Source organism: Nannobrachium achirus, assembly GCF_963921795.1.
Source record: "Nannobrachium achirus genome assembly, chromosome: 5".
NCBI classification, from domain to species: Eukaryota; Metazoa; Chordata; class Actinopteri; order Myctophiformes; family Myctophidae; genus Nannobrachium; species Nannobrachium achirus.
In genome coordinates this window covers 27,508,231-27,524,459 of record NC_137814.1, presented here as the reverse complement: position 1 = coordinate 27,524,459, position 16,229 = coordinate 27,508,231, and the positions used below count along the sequence as shown (strand labels likewise).

Genomic DNA, 16,229 nt, shown 5'->3' with positions numbered 1-16,229 from the left:
ACCTACCTACCTACCTACCTACCTACCGGTACCTACCTACCTACCTACCTACCTACCTACCTACCTACCTACCTACCTACCGGTACCTACCTACCTACCTACCTACCTACCTACCTACCTACCTACCTACCGGTACCTACCTACCTACCTACCTACCTACCTACCGGTACCTACCTACCTACCTACCTACCTACCCACCTACCTACCTACCTACCTACCCACCTACCTACCTACCTACCTACCTACCTACCTACCTACCTACCTACCTACCTACCTACCTACATGTACCTACCTACCTACCTAGGCTACCTACCTACATACGCTGCCGAACGCAGTACTTATGTGCTCTGCTGGTGCAAGTAACTAGAAAGGTGCAATTCTGGGAAAATTGCAAGTGTGGTTGCACTGATGCTGTCACCATAGAGCACGATGGTGGTAGTGCTGTTCAGTGTAATCTCTGAGTCGTTCTTCCCCAGGTTGAGACAGGCAATAGGACCTGCGGGGGTAGGGAGGAGGGTCTTCACTGAAGAGGTGCCTCGAGAGCGCTTCTGAGGAGGTCATCAGACTCTCCATTTGCACACTTGTAATCCATGGGTTTAATAGAAAGGCCCCTTCTTGAATTCGGTCTTTTTATATTACATATTATTATGTCACTTCTTCTGATGTCACTCCTGTCTTGTAAACTTGTAACCTTTTTGAGGGATGTTATCCGGTTTGTAAGGCTGGATATCTTGGACAATATAATAATAATAATAATAATAAAACCTTATTTGTATAGCACCTTTCATGACATGAAATGCAGCTCAAAGCGCTTTACAGAGCAGAAAATGAAGCACAAGTGCTTAACAGAGAAAAAGTAAAATAAAAATAAAAAATACAGAATAAAAATAAATAATTAAAATATGTTAAAAAATGTCCAATCAGAGGTCAGAAAAACGTAACAACTCATTTGTGGTGTCAATCGAAGCATGACCAATCGTGTCTGATTGAACCTGTGTTTTGATTTACAAAACATATTTGCTGGTAAAAAAATATGGGACCGAATACAATAGTGTGTTGCCTATAGCAAACACACTAATTACGGGCGGCAGTGGCTCAGGGGTAGAGTTGCCGTCTTAGAACATGAAGGGTTCCTGAAAGGTTCCCAGTTCAATTCCGGACTCCCCTAGAGTTAGTGTCGAATAGTCCTTGAGCAAGACTTTGAACCCCTTGTTGCTCCCAGTGAGCAGGTTGGTGCCTTGCATTCCTCTGCCATCTGTGTAGGAATGGGTGAATGTAATGCACAATCTCTGTAAAGTGCCTTGGATAAAGGTGCTATTTAAAATCACCATTTAATTACAACATAGGCATGTATGCTTATAGGACCTGCCTTGCATGCCATATTGCATCATAAGAGATCTAGGCCATAGGCACCATACACGCACACTACAATATCATCCAACTCGTGCCCCAAGAGCCTAGATGGAAAATGTTTCAATTAAAGTTCACTACGTAAAATGTTTATTCCACTGCAATCGAGTCAGCATCTCAAAACTACAACGGATGTGTTTAACATGATGCACATGCAGCCTGCCTGCAGGCACAGAGCCAAATCTGGCTCCTGAGTCTTTTTAAATGTATTTAGCTAGAACCACGAATGACAGGCTAAGTCTTAGCCTGAGCACTCATGTGCTTTACTAATGGCCTTGCCCTCGTGTGATAATACGCATACGCGTGTTTGTTGGATCTCCTTAATAATTTAGCGCCATATTAGTAAAGAGTGAGGCTAGAATCATCACACGGAGCGCAATGTCATAATACAACGGAATGTTCAGATGGTATTTGGTTAATATTGAATGAAGATATTTTAGCCTTTAGCCGAGCTGAATGCAAAAAAATAAAGATATATATACACATGTATATATTTATTCTTTTGCGTTTCCCTTCTTTCCACAGAGAAGGATGTTAGAATAGTAAATGCTGTGGTTTTGTGATAAGTCTTGTCTACTCTACCCCACCGGAATGAAGGAATGAATTCATTAAGTACTGCTGCGTGTAATGGGAGAAAAGTATGGCGAATCAGACATATGCTACAATTAAGTGGGATGATAATCACGACAATCTGTTCCGACATTCACTAGCTGGGGAAGCGTTCACCCAGTTAAGCTCAACGTGTGGAGATATTAATTAGCAATTTTTTGCCGTGCTTCTGGATTCCCCTTTAGCTGCGTGCGTGCTCTCTTTGATCCTCACACACACGTTCTTTTTCTTTTCTTGTTTGCTGTCATTCACGGGCAGGGGCGTCACAAGGGGGGGAAAAGTGGGACTGAGTTACTAGGGCCCAAGGTGGAGGGGCCTTAATTAGTCTATTGGAAAAAGAAAAAAATATATATAGCAGATATACAAGCACCGAGTGCCAAAATGTATACAAATCTTTGAATATATGTATTTTTTAAGCGAACATCTGTACAGGTAACTCAAATTTTGCTTCTGGGGAGGTCCCTGGAACTAAATATTTTGAGATAAGGGTCCGTGGCCAAATACATATCATTTTGGGGGTCCTTCATATGAAAAGGTTTGAGCACCACTGACATAAAAACAGGTTTTTCAAAAAAATCTTTGAAGGATTTGAAATATTCAAAGACTAGCTTGCACACATTTTCTTGATTTTTCCAAAATAGCAGATCTACAAGCTCGCAGCGTGGCACTCGGTGCTGCGCTGTGAGCTTGTAGATCTGCTATTTTTCAATAGTTAAAGCACAACATAATGCGTAATAATGCGTTCCCAGTCTAAATGGGTTAAACCCCCTCCCCCTATGAAGAACATTCATGGGGGGCCCGCAGTGAATCCTTGTACCCAGGGCCCAGAATTTGGTGCCACATCCCTGGCTGCAGGACGTTGTGTCCTATATATGTCCGGAAAATATTTCATGAGCTCAGTATGCACTCAGACCACTCAACATTCATTATGAAACGTCGAAAGTACACCAGTTTCTCTTTTTGTTCCTGAGGAACAAGGCTTTCGCTGGTCATTGCTGATCCGCTTGCCCATTTATGCGTGCTGATTCAGCATGTAAACATCTAAAACGGCAACTCCCCCCCCCCCCCACGCAGCTGGCCCTGAGATGCTAAAGACAAGGGCAGCGGCGTGGAGGCTAGCGCCCCTGCGGTTTGGATGAATTGTATGAATATCAAAGAGATGGTGTCTATTCCCAGCGCTGACTTTTATGCTCAGTGAGGCCGGGCTGCTTGCCCGGCTGGCTGCTATTCAAGTTGAGGGTAAAGGAAAGATGGGTAGATCGTAGAGAGAAGGCTTGTAGAAAGATACAAGAGCTTTTGAGCGCCTAGATTCCAGATTCTCGGCTTTAGTTAGAGTTAAAAATCTTGTTTTTTAATGTTTTTATTTTTTCTAACTAACATTCACAAAATCACCATCCTAAAATGTTGGTGTTCGCACAAGTATGGTAATACAAAATAGTGTGACTAGGGTTAGGATCATATCACGATTATTGTGACAAAAGAAATCACGATTTACGATATTATCGCGATAATCAAAATCCATTATCCTGGGGCAGAACATTAGCCAAAAAATAGCCGATCTACAAGCTCACAACGCGTCGCAAAGCTTGTAGATCGGCTATTTTTTGGCAAAGACATTTGATAGAGAGTGAAAAGAATTACGTATATCATACCTTTCACCAATTATAGAAGGTGCATGACGGAGGACAATATCACGATAAATTAAATCTCCACGATACGATTATCGTGAGTGATTTTTATCACGATAAACGATAATATCGCTTATCGTCCCATCCCTAAGTGTGACAGAGACTGGGATTTACGTCTTGTTTACATCTGCTCAACCACGAGTGCATCCCTTGAAAGGAGAGGATTAAATGGCGTGAAAGTGATGCAGTGCACTCAGTTTCCACCCTGTTTAAATATTCATAAAGGTAAGGTGAACCATGTGGTCAAGAGCACATTGTATCATGTCCCTGAAGTGCACAGCTGTGGAAGTGCCACTTGAGCTGTAACCTCGCATCACCAGACTTTCCACTGCGGAGGTAAGCCTGGTATTCGTTCTGATCCGGTTAAAAATATATATATATATATTATAATACGAAAAAGAAAAAGAAAAGTCACATAATCTTTCTTTCTTTCTTTTACCTTTTATTTATTCAGAGCCCATTGAGAGCAAGCTCTCTTTTTCAAGGACGCGCTGATCACAGCATACAAAACAATACAAGCAATGACAAATAACATTGGCCGAGCTCAGTCAGCCAAGTTTCTGATAGGACAAATACATCAGGGGAGCCCCTCTTTATCAGAACATTGATAAAATCACGTTTTTGAGCCATACTCCTAATATTCAAATGCATGAATTTGAAACCGTCACAAGCTTGCAATTCTCGTGAAGTTGTCAGATCAAAACAATTTACATTATTGATGAGAGTAGAGGGAGTAATTATAGGAGCAACATGTACCGGTATATATATGCAAGGTTAATCACTGTGACCCCCCCAAGGTCTTGAAGCATGGCGAGGCAACAGCCTTATGAAAGGGGTTTTGTAATATCCACAGCGTGTGATACATGAACAATTTTACCACCTGGCATCAAGGGGCAGGAGCAGTTTAGAGACAGTAACCTGACACCTGAGGCAGAACAAAAAATAGAATGGCTGGAGAAGGCCATATTTACATCTGCATATTTACATCGGACATATTTGTATGTGGGACCAGTCAAGATGTAGCCTGCGGGTCCAATGTGCGCTGCAGATATTTGTTTCCCAAAATGCTCGGATGCAGGCCATCACTAATAGCCAATCAAATTTGTCTCACTAGTCGCACTACAAGTTAGAATGGCATTCTAATTAGCGTTCTAAGAATAGAATTTGAATTTTGAATACTATACCAAAAGAAACAAAATGATTATACCAAACTAAACACATTTTAAACTACAGGAATCATTTTGGAGGTGCACAGTGCTCCGACCGGATCAGAACCCCCAAAATGGTGTTGATCCCAGGCTATCTGAGCTGGCATACGGATAGGCATAGGCGATTTTAAGGGGTGTCCTTTTTTTGTAATGTAAATTTATTTTATAATTATTAAATAAAACAGTGATCGTGATTTGTGAAATGTGCGCAAAAAGAGAGGTGGAGGGGCAAGTATTTCAGCTTGCTTGCTTGCAATGTAAGACCTACTTATTTATTTTGAATCGGCTTGCTTGGCAGATGTTCTGAAAGCTGAAATCTCTGTAATGACTTCCATGTACAGGGAAGAGAATGTGCGCAAAAAAAGAAAAAGAAATTGAGGACACGACACTGTTTGAAAAGAAACTTACTTTTTTCAAGAGAAGGGAATGCATAATTCTGATTCATTTGGTACATTAAAACACGTCTACACACTGTACCTCAACTAAAAACGTATTTACGGACAACCATGACTGATAAAAGAGTGTCAGATATAGGCATTTTACAGATTGAGAAAGAACACGAAATTAAAGTGCAGAAAATAATTGATCGGTATGCAAGTGCCAAAAACCGGAGGCTGCAGTTCATTGTGTAATAAGGATTTGTCTACTATTATTTGTTTTTGTGAAATGCTTATTTGACACTGTAAATGACTGCTTGATTGCTTGATGAATGATGATTAACTTGATGTTTGGCTTTATATGTCCTGGCTGTGCTGCCTCTGTCTGCAAAATAAGTAAATAAATCCTATATAGACATAGCTCATGGTGTCTAGAAAAAGAAGCATCTGTTTTACACTTTTTTTGTTTATATTGTGTTACATTTGGGTAAAAAATAAACCACAGAAAACCGTTAAAACAACATTACAAAACGGACGTCCTGGATTAATCAGAGAGGGTCCGATCGAGGCCAGATAAATATCATATTTATAACTAGTCAGATATGTCCCAGAATATAACCTTATATGCTCATATTTCAACTACAAACAATAACAATAATCCTGTCAAACAAAAAAGTCCATATGACGTCCTGGTAATGACGTCAAGAGCATCCCCATATGGGCTGTGATCTGGCCTAGTTCTGAACGTCAGCACAACTTGGAGACCAGCTTCAAATCTGTGCTAGAACAGGAAAGTTACTTAGCTGTTGTTCACTGCACTGTTACTATTTGTATTATCTCTACAGTAAGTTTTGAAAAAGACTGATCTACTAGCTCACAATGCGTTGCAACGCAAAGCACTGTGTGCCATTTCCCCCCAAATATCCCCACCAGAATATGTGTGCTACAGTGCTAGGGTTCAAGTGGTTAAATGTAATTCGTAGTGGCTTTAAAAAAGTTTCACAGTCATGTTGTTACTCAACTGCAGGAGGAGAAGGGAAATGACAGGGTTAGAGAAATACCTAGTGTAGATAGTGATGTGTCTCAGAGGGGGGAGATGATCTCTGTGCATTCATGTGATGTATCAACCCTCCACTGTGGTCTTTCCTCGCTCTGTGTGTTACCAGTATCGTCTCTCATACTAATGTCTCCTCAGCTGTGATGTGAACTGAGTCTCCCTCTTTCCATTCGTTGATTTTCAGCTCAATGGCAATATTCCTCTATCTCAGGGGTCTTCAACAGGGGGTCCGGGACTCCGGGACCCCTAGGGGGTCCTCAGAGTTACTACAGGGGGGCAGCCAAATCTTTGAGTGATAGAAACGTATTTTTCCTCCTTTTTTATATTAACCACTTGAACCCTAGCATCCATATTCTGAGAACTTTTGCTGAAAATAGCCGATCTACAAGCTCACAACGCCTCGTGCTGCGAGGTGTTGTGAGCTTGTAGATCGGCTATTTTCGGCAAAGAGGTTTGGTGTAGAGGGGGAAAAGAGCAGACTAAGTACAGAGGTCCTGTTTATTAAGTATCGACTTTTCAAGTGGTTAAATATCTGAAAACACATTAATCCAAAATACAATGACGATTCATCTCACTCTCTCGTTGAAGACCCCTGCTCTATCTTGTCTAAACATATGAAACCAATGTAGTAGTTGTTTGATCTGGTATTGAATGCACTGCAGGTCATTCTTTAAATGTTTTAGAGCACTGGATCCATGGGATCGTTGAGGGGGTTCCAGGAGGTAACCAGCTAAATGATTGATCACTGGAATCAATCATCAGTAACCAAATGGACCATTATGGGCTCTATAACTCATAATGTGGGTCAGTGGCCTAATGCATATCAAACTAGGGGTCCTTGAAAACAATAAAGTGTGAGAATCACTTTGAGATTAATGGCATGCTCATTTAACTATGCTTTTCAATCAATGTTTATAAGATAATAGATTGTGGCAGTCTTAACAATGCATGACAGCTACAATGAGGCGGCTTTAATAGCTCTATAGTCGATCTAAAAAGGGGGGAAAAAAATAAAGAAAGAAAGTCCTGTTTGTTTATTTTTTGGCAAACAAACAAACAAATACTAGAACTCATTTTGAGATTCATCTGTGGATTAGTATAATGATTTCAGCCAGAGATTGAGTCCTGGCATCAGTAAAAAAAAAATCATTCATAATTATTCAGCTTTTGGAAGATTTGGATTTCTAGGTCACTGGAGTTATTCTGTTTGTTTCTCTCCCTGTGTTCCCTCCCTCCCTCTCTCCCTCCCTCCCTCCTCCAGATGCCAAGGCGTGCCCCAGCGGGGAGTTCCTGTGTGCCAACCGAAAGTGCCTCGCCTCCGTCTACGTGTGCGATGGCGACGACGACTGCGGCGACGGCAGCGACGAGCTCAAGTGCTCCTCCCCGGCGACCTGTGGGCCCAACCACTTCCGCTGCAACACCTCGGAGTGTGTGCCCCTCATGTGGAGCTGCGACGGGGACCCCGACTGCGCTGACGGCTCGGACGAGGGGGTGGACCGATGCGGCGGCGACGGGGTTCCGTACCCGCCCCCCCGCCGGGCCAACTGCACCTCGGAGGAGTTCCGCTGTGCCAATGGCGAGTGTGTCCGACTGGCCTGGAAGTGTGACGGCGACCCAGACTGCAAGGACAAGTCGGACGAGGCTGACTGCCGTGAGTTTGACTCATTGCTGTTATATGCTCTTATACTTAATCAATACCTTGGCCACCGCCAAAACCACAGAGTGGCGTTGGCAGGCGACCTTGTCTGCGTTGGTGCACAGCTGCTTCAAGACAAGCGTCTGTCGACGGTTTCGGCTGTGAAAAACGACAAAACCATGTGTTGTCCGACACTGTCTCGTACGTGTCAGAAGTTGTTTTTCTCTGGATTGAGCGTTCTGCCGTTCTGCCCTGACGTGTCAAAGAAAGTGTCCATCTTTCCCTTAACATCAACACAGCTCTTTACCATGGAGATGACAGCTGAGAGCTTTCCCGTTAAAAAGACGTCTCCCGACACTTTGTTGGAGTATGAATGCCTCCGGCACTTTTTCACACACTTTTATTCCTTCTCTCTCTCTCTCTCTCTCTCTCTCTCTCTCTCTCTCTCTCTCTCTCTCTCTCTCTCTCTCTCTCTCTCTCTAATCCTGGTAGTAGGTCCTATGTTGTCGCTGTTGAGCAGAAACGTTGTTTGTCCAAAACCGTCAGGAAATGGAAAAAAGAACCTGTGATCCAGTGGATCCCTTGTTTTTATTATTTAAACTCAAGTTCATGTTAATAATACTTTTGTTGGTTAAATATGTGAAAACCCCAGAGAAAAAACGGCAAATAGTAGATCTACAGTACAAGGTCACAATGTGTTGCGATTGAATGCATTTAAATGATGCTGTCATAGACTCATACAGCAAAGTATAAAATAGGGCATTAATAAAGAAACGTAAAAGGAATAAAGTACAAGTTTTCTGCCCAACAGCAAAGATATTACAATATTTGTCAGACACTTTTCACCAGCATACTGTAAACGAGAGTGCGCTTGAATATTTCACAGCTGTTAAACATACAGTAGCAGCCCCATAGAGGCACCCACAGACAAATGTTATCAAATTATATCACACAAACAACGCAGAAGTAATTACGCTGGAGATCAGTTTCATTTTAGAGCATGTCTGTATGACAACGTGTCTCCTCGCCAGGGGACCAGAGAGAGAAAGAGAGAGAGAGAGAAAAAAAAAAAAAACATCCTCCTCCACCTCTGCTGGGCTGTGTCACTTACAGCATCTCTTCGCTGCCAGGCGTTCGGGTGGGAGTGAGAGGGGACGTTTGTTTCTGCTGATAAACACCCCTTTAGGAGATTGTGGGCGTGCGATAAAACAGGCTTTCCTATTAGTCTGCAGCGCTAAGGCGCGAGTCCTCGGGCGCATGTGGCTCGCAAAGCCTGCAGTCTGATATTGTCCCTCTATTCATTATCGAGATGTGCCGCACACACATCAAGCCCACCCCACTGCCTCCACGGTGTCATAAACGCCAGTTACTGGCCGATTGATTGTTGCCATCCTCAGCCAATTCTCTGCCGGCCAACGAGGGATCGCAGGCGACTCAGGGAAGCATTTGTCCAGGGGTTGCTCGGCAACCCTTTGCTTGTCCTTGAGAGTGCATTTAAGAGCCCTTGAATAATAGGGAAGTCTTGGCTCAAGAGGAGCAGCTCTGACAGTGTGGGTGAGTGTAGGGTGTATAGCTTAATTCTTTTTTTGTGGTCATAGCGAAAAAATCACACCCAATGTGAAGTGAGCGGTGGTCGTGCTTGCATAACGTCTTCAGACTAGGATATAGGTCTAGGATGTAATTGGTGATGTAATACAGGCTACACACACACACATTGCTATGGCAAAACGCTGAGGAAAAAGTGGCTACAGACACACGCACAGCCACTCTATGGAGCGGTTTACCACTGCTCAAAAACTGTTCAGACCTGCAGAACACTCTTCATCCTGATTATAACCTCACAACAGCATTCATATTACTTTGCTAGATTCGGTCCATGTAACTCTGCTGTCTCCCTGTACAAAGCACAAGCTCATTGGCCTAATTACATCTGCAGCTCTCAGATTGATATCCAAGATGAAGGACATGGCTCCTCTAGGGAGATAGATAATCACTCTGTGTGTGTGTGTGTGTGTGTGTGTGTGTGTGTGTGTGTGTGTGTGTGTGTGTGTGTGTGTGTGTGTGTGTGTGTGTGTGTGTGTGTGGGGGAGGGGGTGTGTGCGTGCATGTGTGCGTGCGTGCGTCTCCACGCGTGCGTGCGTGTTCTGAAGCCCCATTCCACTTCCTCTGTCCTGCCCGTCTCCTGATAACACTACATCATATCTCCTCCGCTCCATATATATTGCTTTTTAGTGTGGTTTTGAAGGGGAGTTTCATAAGCACGTGGGGGCCCATTGATGAAAAGCTTGCCTGTGACTGGGATATTAATGCAAACGGAGGGGCGGATGGCTCCGTGCGGCCTCCATCTTGGGGTTAGGATATTGAAAATCATTCATCACAGACCCACAGGTTAACTGCCTATGCTCTAGACTGCCCCCGCTCCCGTGCTGGATTGATTGGTCTTATTATGGTGTCTGTACGCGTGCACGGTGAAATGAAAACGTTGTCAGTGGCTCGACCTCGAAAGTCTGCACATGTTGTACTTGTTAAGGTGACTTTTTTTCTCCACCTTCTGTGTGTGTCTCTCTCTCTCTCTCTCTCTGTGTGTGTGTGTGTGTGTGTGTGTGTGTGTGTGTGTGTGTGTGTGTGCGTGCGCGCGCACTTAGCCCTACTGACGTGTCGTCCAGATGAGTTCCAGTGCGGTGACGGTTCATGTATTCACGGTACCAAGCAGTGCAACAAGGTGCATGACTGTGTTGACCACAGTGACGAGGCTGGCTGCGTCAACGGTGGGTTCACCTGTCCATCATCTCTGTACTGTATGTCTGTCCATCTGAACATACTCTCCTATCTCTCTTTCCTTCTCAGAGGAACGTCTGTCTGTCTGTCTGTCTGTCTGTCTGTCTGTCTGTCTGTCTGAATTTGCCTTGACTATTATGTACTGTAGCACCTGATACACGTGTTATCATATCCTTGGGATGGGACTGTTATCAATATTGTCATGCCTTAGCCAAGGCTCAGTAGTCAGACTACCAACTACCAGGAGCTGGGTAGTCCCAATATCAGCCTTAATATCAGCCTTGGTCCTGTCATTGCAATGCGCATGCGCCAACACACGAGGGGAAAAAAAGAAGTCACGCTGGGATTCGAGACTACAGGGTTGGGAATTCTAGCCATGCGTTCTTACTGAGGACGCTACGGAGATGGATGCGCCGCTCCGATATTTTTTTTAGCATTAGGTTTAGCCATAGTTTTACTGAGGTTAAGGGTTAGGGTTAGGGTTAAGCCCGTATCAGAGTGTACGGCGGAGAGCTATCCACCGCAAATTTGAGGTGGAAAGCTTTCCACCTCAAGTCAGAAAATAAGTGCAGGACATCATAGTACGCCACGGTGGAGACCTATTCACCGTGACTGACTAGTCTAGATTGACCAATCAGTGAACGGGGTGTAGAGCCTGTCTGTCTGATAGTAAAAACAGAGAGATGTGTTGGGACTTGCGGTGGAAAGCTCTCCACCGCGAGGAATGATGTAACGTTGTAGTTTCATGACTCAAAAAGACTCGAAAAGACTACACCGCGGTGTAAAGCCTTCCACCGCCCAGGCGACTATGATGCCGGCTTTAGGGTTAGGTTTAGGGTTAGGCATAGTATTTTTCACCGCCGCGTCGCGTTCCGTTACCGAGTCATGTGTAAAACCAAGCAAAAAAAAAAGTCTGCCAGCTGCCTGGTTAGCTCAGTCGGTAGCGTCGGGGACTGGTAATCCGACGGCCGGGGTTCGATTCTCACTGAGGGAGCGACCAGTACATTGTTCCTGTGAACGTGCGTTGGCGCATGCGCATTGCAATGACAAGTCTATGGGCGATAACACGGATCTACCAGCTCCTGGTAGTTGGTAGTCCGACTACTGAGCCTTGGCCAAGGCATGACAGGGGTGATAACAGACCCATCTCAAGGGAGGATAACACGGAAATCGGCTGACTGTAGATATTCATTCATCTTTCTGCCTGTCTTTCTTCTTGTTTCTATTTTCTATCTATCTGTCTTTAGTCATGTCATCAGTCTATACAGATACAGTTTAAAGCATAATAGAATACTGTACATCTTAAAAAAAACAAAAAAACAACAACTCATAAAGCAGTTCTATTTGTGGCTTTACATTATTTGTACTTTACAACATTGCATGAGTGTTATAGCAGATTGAACTTTAACTCACGCATCAAAGGGGAATTAATATTTTTGACCCTTTATTTCCCCTCATTATTCAAACTAGCCCTTACCCGTTCAAAGATATGAGCTCCGAAATGATGTGCAGTGTGTGGGTTATGGGATGTGCACTGTGCACACAGTATATGAGGGATGGAAAGTAACTTTAACTGGTGCTTGCATGCTAATATGTAGGAGCATCAATGTAAGAAATACCCGTTCCATTTAACGGCTACAGAGATACTGTGTACCGATCTGCATGATTTTTGGACAGGCCCGCCTGCCTGCACCCCCCCCCCCCCCCCCCCCCCTGTGTGTGTGTGTGTGTGGGTTTGTGTGTGATTGTGCATGGCCTGAACAACAGCGCCCCTCCCTTAACATGTGTGGTCACAAAAGGTACTGTAGGCTAAATAGATATAGATACACCATAAAAATGCTAATATACAGCATACGATTTGTGAAAGTGACAAACGGGCTTCACAGTTATGTCAGGTGTGTTCATATGGTAATGGTGATGCGATTTCAGATCAATTGCTCCAGCCACTGAGGAGAAACGCGGTTTCAGACACTCACTCAGACACTCACTCAGACATCTCCAAAATTATAGTATAGATGACAGGATTTGAAGTTGAAGTACATTCAACTTTTGTGGCTAAAGCAAGACATTTATTGTAGAGCTGGGCAATATACAGTATTGATATATTATCTGCGAGATGCAGAGATTTTGATCTATATTCTATCCTTTTCCTTTTCTTTTAAACAGCCACCAAATGTGAGGGACCCCTGAAGTTTTTGTGTAAGAATGGAGAGTGCATTGACAGTGCCAAGGTCTGTGACTCCAACAAAGACTGTAAGGACCGCTCGGATGAACCCAAGAAGGAGTGTGGTGAGAACACACGCACGCACGCACGCACACACGCACACATACAACTTACATACAACAGTGTGTCAGAACACATTACATCACAGCTTCCGTCAGTCATGTCATGTCTTATACAGCCACGGTCGACGACTCAATAAAAACATCACCTTTGGACTATAAAACAGTTGAGAGGAAATCTAATTTTGACCCGACTAAAGCTTATTGATTGCAAATGGTCCAATTTTTTTTTCTCTTGACAATGTAGAAGCACATGGTCAGGCGGAGCGTTGTTTTTTTTTCACCCGGAAAGGGACCGTTCTTTAGTTAGGGTCTTTGACCAAAGATTTGACCAAAGATTTGGTTAAAGATCTGTCTAGCGCCGCCCGTAGCATGGCTTTTTGCCATTCACAGGCACTTTGGTCTCAGCTGTGCTGTGTCATTTCTTACAGTACGCCAACACCTAATCCTTTGCCACAGTCCTTTGTAACATAATGTTATAGAGTGTTCATGTTGTGTACCGTAAGAAACTCAGGGTGAAACTGAGGGTGAACCTCAATGCTCTTTTCGAGAATAAATAAAACATTTAAGCTCTCTGAAAGCAACGCACCCATGTTCACAGTAATAAAACGTGACTGTGCCCCCCACCCCCTCTATTAATGTGCATTTCAAAGGGCTGGAGATGCTGTCAGAGATTAAAGGCAGCTTCGGCTGATCAGAGAAACGAAAGCCTATGCGTGCTTGTTACTCATCAAAGGACAAAGCACCCTGCTATTTAATGCTTTCTATTTTCTTCACGGTAGAATCCTGATTGTTAACTCTGGGAGTGTACTACAAACGGAACCAAATGGACTCTTTGGTTCCATTTGTACATTCCCAGAGTTTAATGGATTTTCACTGTGTTCCCCCTCTCTCTCTCTCTCTCTCTCTCTCTCTCTCTCTCTCTCTCTCTCTCTCTCCCCATCTAATTTTCACCTCTTTAGTACCTCTCCCCGAGAGAGTGCATGCGAGGGGAGCGAAAGGCGAAAGGTTGTAAATACCTGTCTGGAGTATTAACAACCCTTTCAGGCCCATCTGGGTCCCTTTTTTTTTTTTTTTTTTTTTTACACACTTTCTAGGTCGTCCTCGGGCAAGCCCTTCTGCAGCATCTCCAGTCATCTCCATCCTCCAGACATCTGGCTATAACTGACCAGTGTTTCCCTCCCCTGCATCTGTATGTGTAGTATGCTGTACGCTCTGAGTTTAATTAATCCATTAGGACCTGGAATTATTTCTTGCTTTAACTATTGAAAAATAGCAGATACACAAGCTCACAGCGCGACACAGAGTGCCGCGATGAGATTTGTAACTTAAATCTCAGCTTCTGGGGGTCCCTGGAACAACATATTTTGAGATGGGGGCCCGCAGCCAAATATATGTAATTTTGGGGGTCCTTGACATGGAAAAGGTTTGAGAACCACTGATTTAGAAGAAGGATTTAGATGAGAAGACGTTTATTGAATCAGGGTCGAAAAATTCAAGACATGCACAACATTTCACAATTTTTCATGAATAGCTGATCTACAAGCTTGCAGCGCGGCACTCGGTGCTGCGTTGTGAGCTTATATCTGCTATGTTTCAATAGTTAAAGCATAAAATAATGGTTAAAGTGGAATACACCTCATACGCCCAGTGAGGTGGGCGTGCCATTACACAGGCTCAGGCACTGTTATTAATTGGAGCTTTGAGTGTCGCAATTTAGTGCGTTCAATTAAAGCTGCAATCCATTACTTATTTAAAAAAAGAAATGTTATTTAGTCAGGAACACTCACGCCAAAGTAGATTTAACCATTAATTGCAACAATTGGAATACTGTTAAACTTGGCGTTAAAGGGCTCCGCGTTCAGAGATCTTCCCTGAATTTTGTACATGCAAGCCTGCTAAGCAAAATCAGGGAACTTTAAGCAAAACCCCCCATAGGGATACAAGTAATACAATAGCAATACATTGACATATTAGCGTGAATCAGCAGACATAAATCACTTTTTATCTTTACAGTTGCAATTACCTCTCTTTGTTGGGAAAGGACATAAACCTTACAGATTGCAGCTTAACCCTAATGGTTTTACTGTGTGATGAGAGGGAGAGAGAGAGAGAGAGAGAGAGAGAGAGAGAGAGAGAGAGAGAGAGAGAGAGAGAGAGAGAGAGAGAGAGAGAGTTGGATACTGTTCGATGCAATGCAAGCATCTGCCTGCATTGCCTAAATACCTAATCAGGGAAGAGTAGTGGAGCATGTCCAGTGGAGCATGCACGCACGCACGCACCCACCCACGCACGCACGCACGCACGCACCCACGCACGCACGCACGCACGCACCCACCCACCCACGCACGCACGCACGCACGCACGCACGCACGCACGCACGCACGCACACACACACACACACACACACTGTCGAGTGGGGGTCATACACAGAAGCCGTAACAGAGGAATGGGGATGTTAAAGGGGTGTTGTGTGAGATGGGGGTGTCTGGTCGCAGAGTAGACTGACCTTGGGCCTGACAAGAAAATTGGAAAGCAGGAACCTCAAGGAAAGGCTCCCTTCCTCTCTCTCTCTCTCTCTCTCTCTCTCTCTCTCTCTCTCTCTCTCTCTCTCTCTCTCTCTCTCTCTGTTTCTCCTCTCTTTCATTTCTTTCCCTTCAACTTTGGTCTTCTCATCAGTGGCAGAGGTTTTCAGTGTTGAAAGAAACCAGCTCATCGCTCAACCCTGTGCTCGCAAGATGCTCATTGCTCACCGAGCTGAGCAAGCGAAGCAAAACACACGCACACTCAGACACACACATACAATACACCTGCAGTCACATGATCTGACACATGCACACACACACACACACACACACACACACACACACACACACACACACACACACACACACACACACACACACACACACACACACACACAGAGAGACTTCTATACTATTCATTTATATGTTCTTCCTCTGACTGTATGCTAAAGCATCTCAGATTCGGGATAATGGGATTGCATTTACCGCCTCAGCCTTGCGTCAGGGAAAATCAAGGAAATGCACGCACTGTAGTTATCAGTGCTCTCGAGTGTTGACCGAGCATTGCTGTGCTAGTGCGCCCAGCACACTGGCATTCATTTTTTAACAGGCTTCGCTACGGGTGAAAACAGGCGAAACAGGCGATGCGTTAACGCCT

At 44.1% G+C, this 16,229-nt stretch overlaps 2 protein-coding genes across 2 annotated transcripts in view; both read left to right on the top strand.

Moving 5' to 3' along the window:
• The window catches only part of LOC308284765 (histone H3.2), a gene marked incomplete at its 3' end in the record, with an annotated part of 219,755 nt that overhangs the window by 66,001 nt on the left and 137,525 nt on the right, over positions 1-16,229 (top strand). The window lies entirely within an intron of this gene.
• Positions 1-16,229, top strand: part of LOC308284957 (low-density lipoprotein receptor-related protein 8-like) — a gene marked incomplete at both ends in the record, with an annotated part of 109,187 nt that overhangs the window by 59,881 nt on the left and 33,077 nt on the right. Inside the window, 3 exons of the mRNA XM_080725679.1 lie at positions 7,611-8,000; positions 10,631-10,753; positions 12,930-13,052. Of these exons, the coding sequence (XP_080581805.1) occupies positions 7,611-8,000; positions 10,631-10,753; positions 12,930-13,052 (636 nt within the window). The remainder of the gene's footprint in view (positions 1-7,610; positions 8,001-10,630; positions 10,754-12,929; positions 13,053-16,229) is intronic.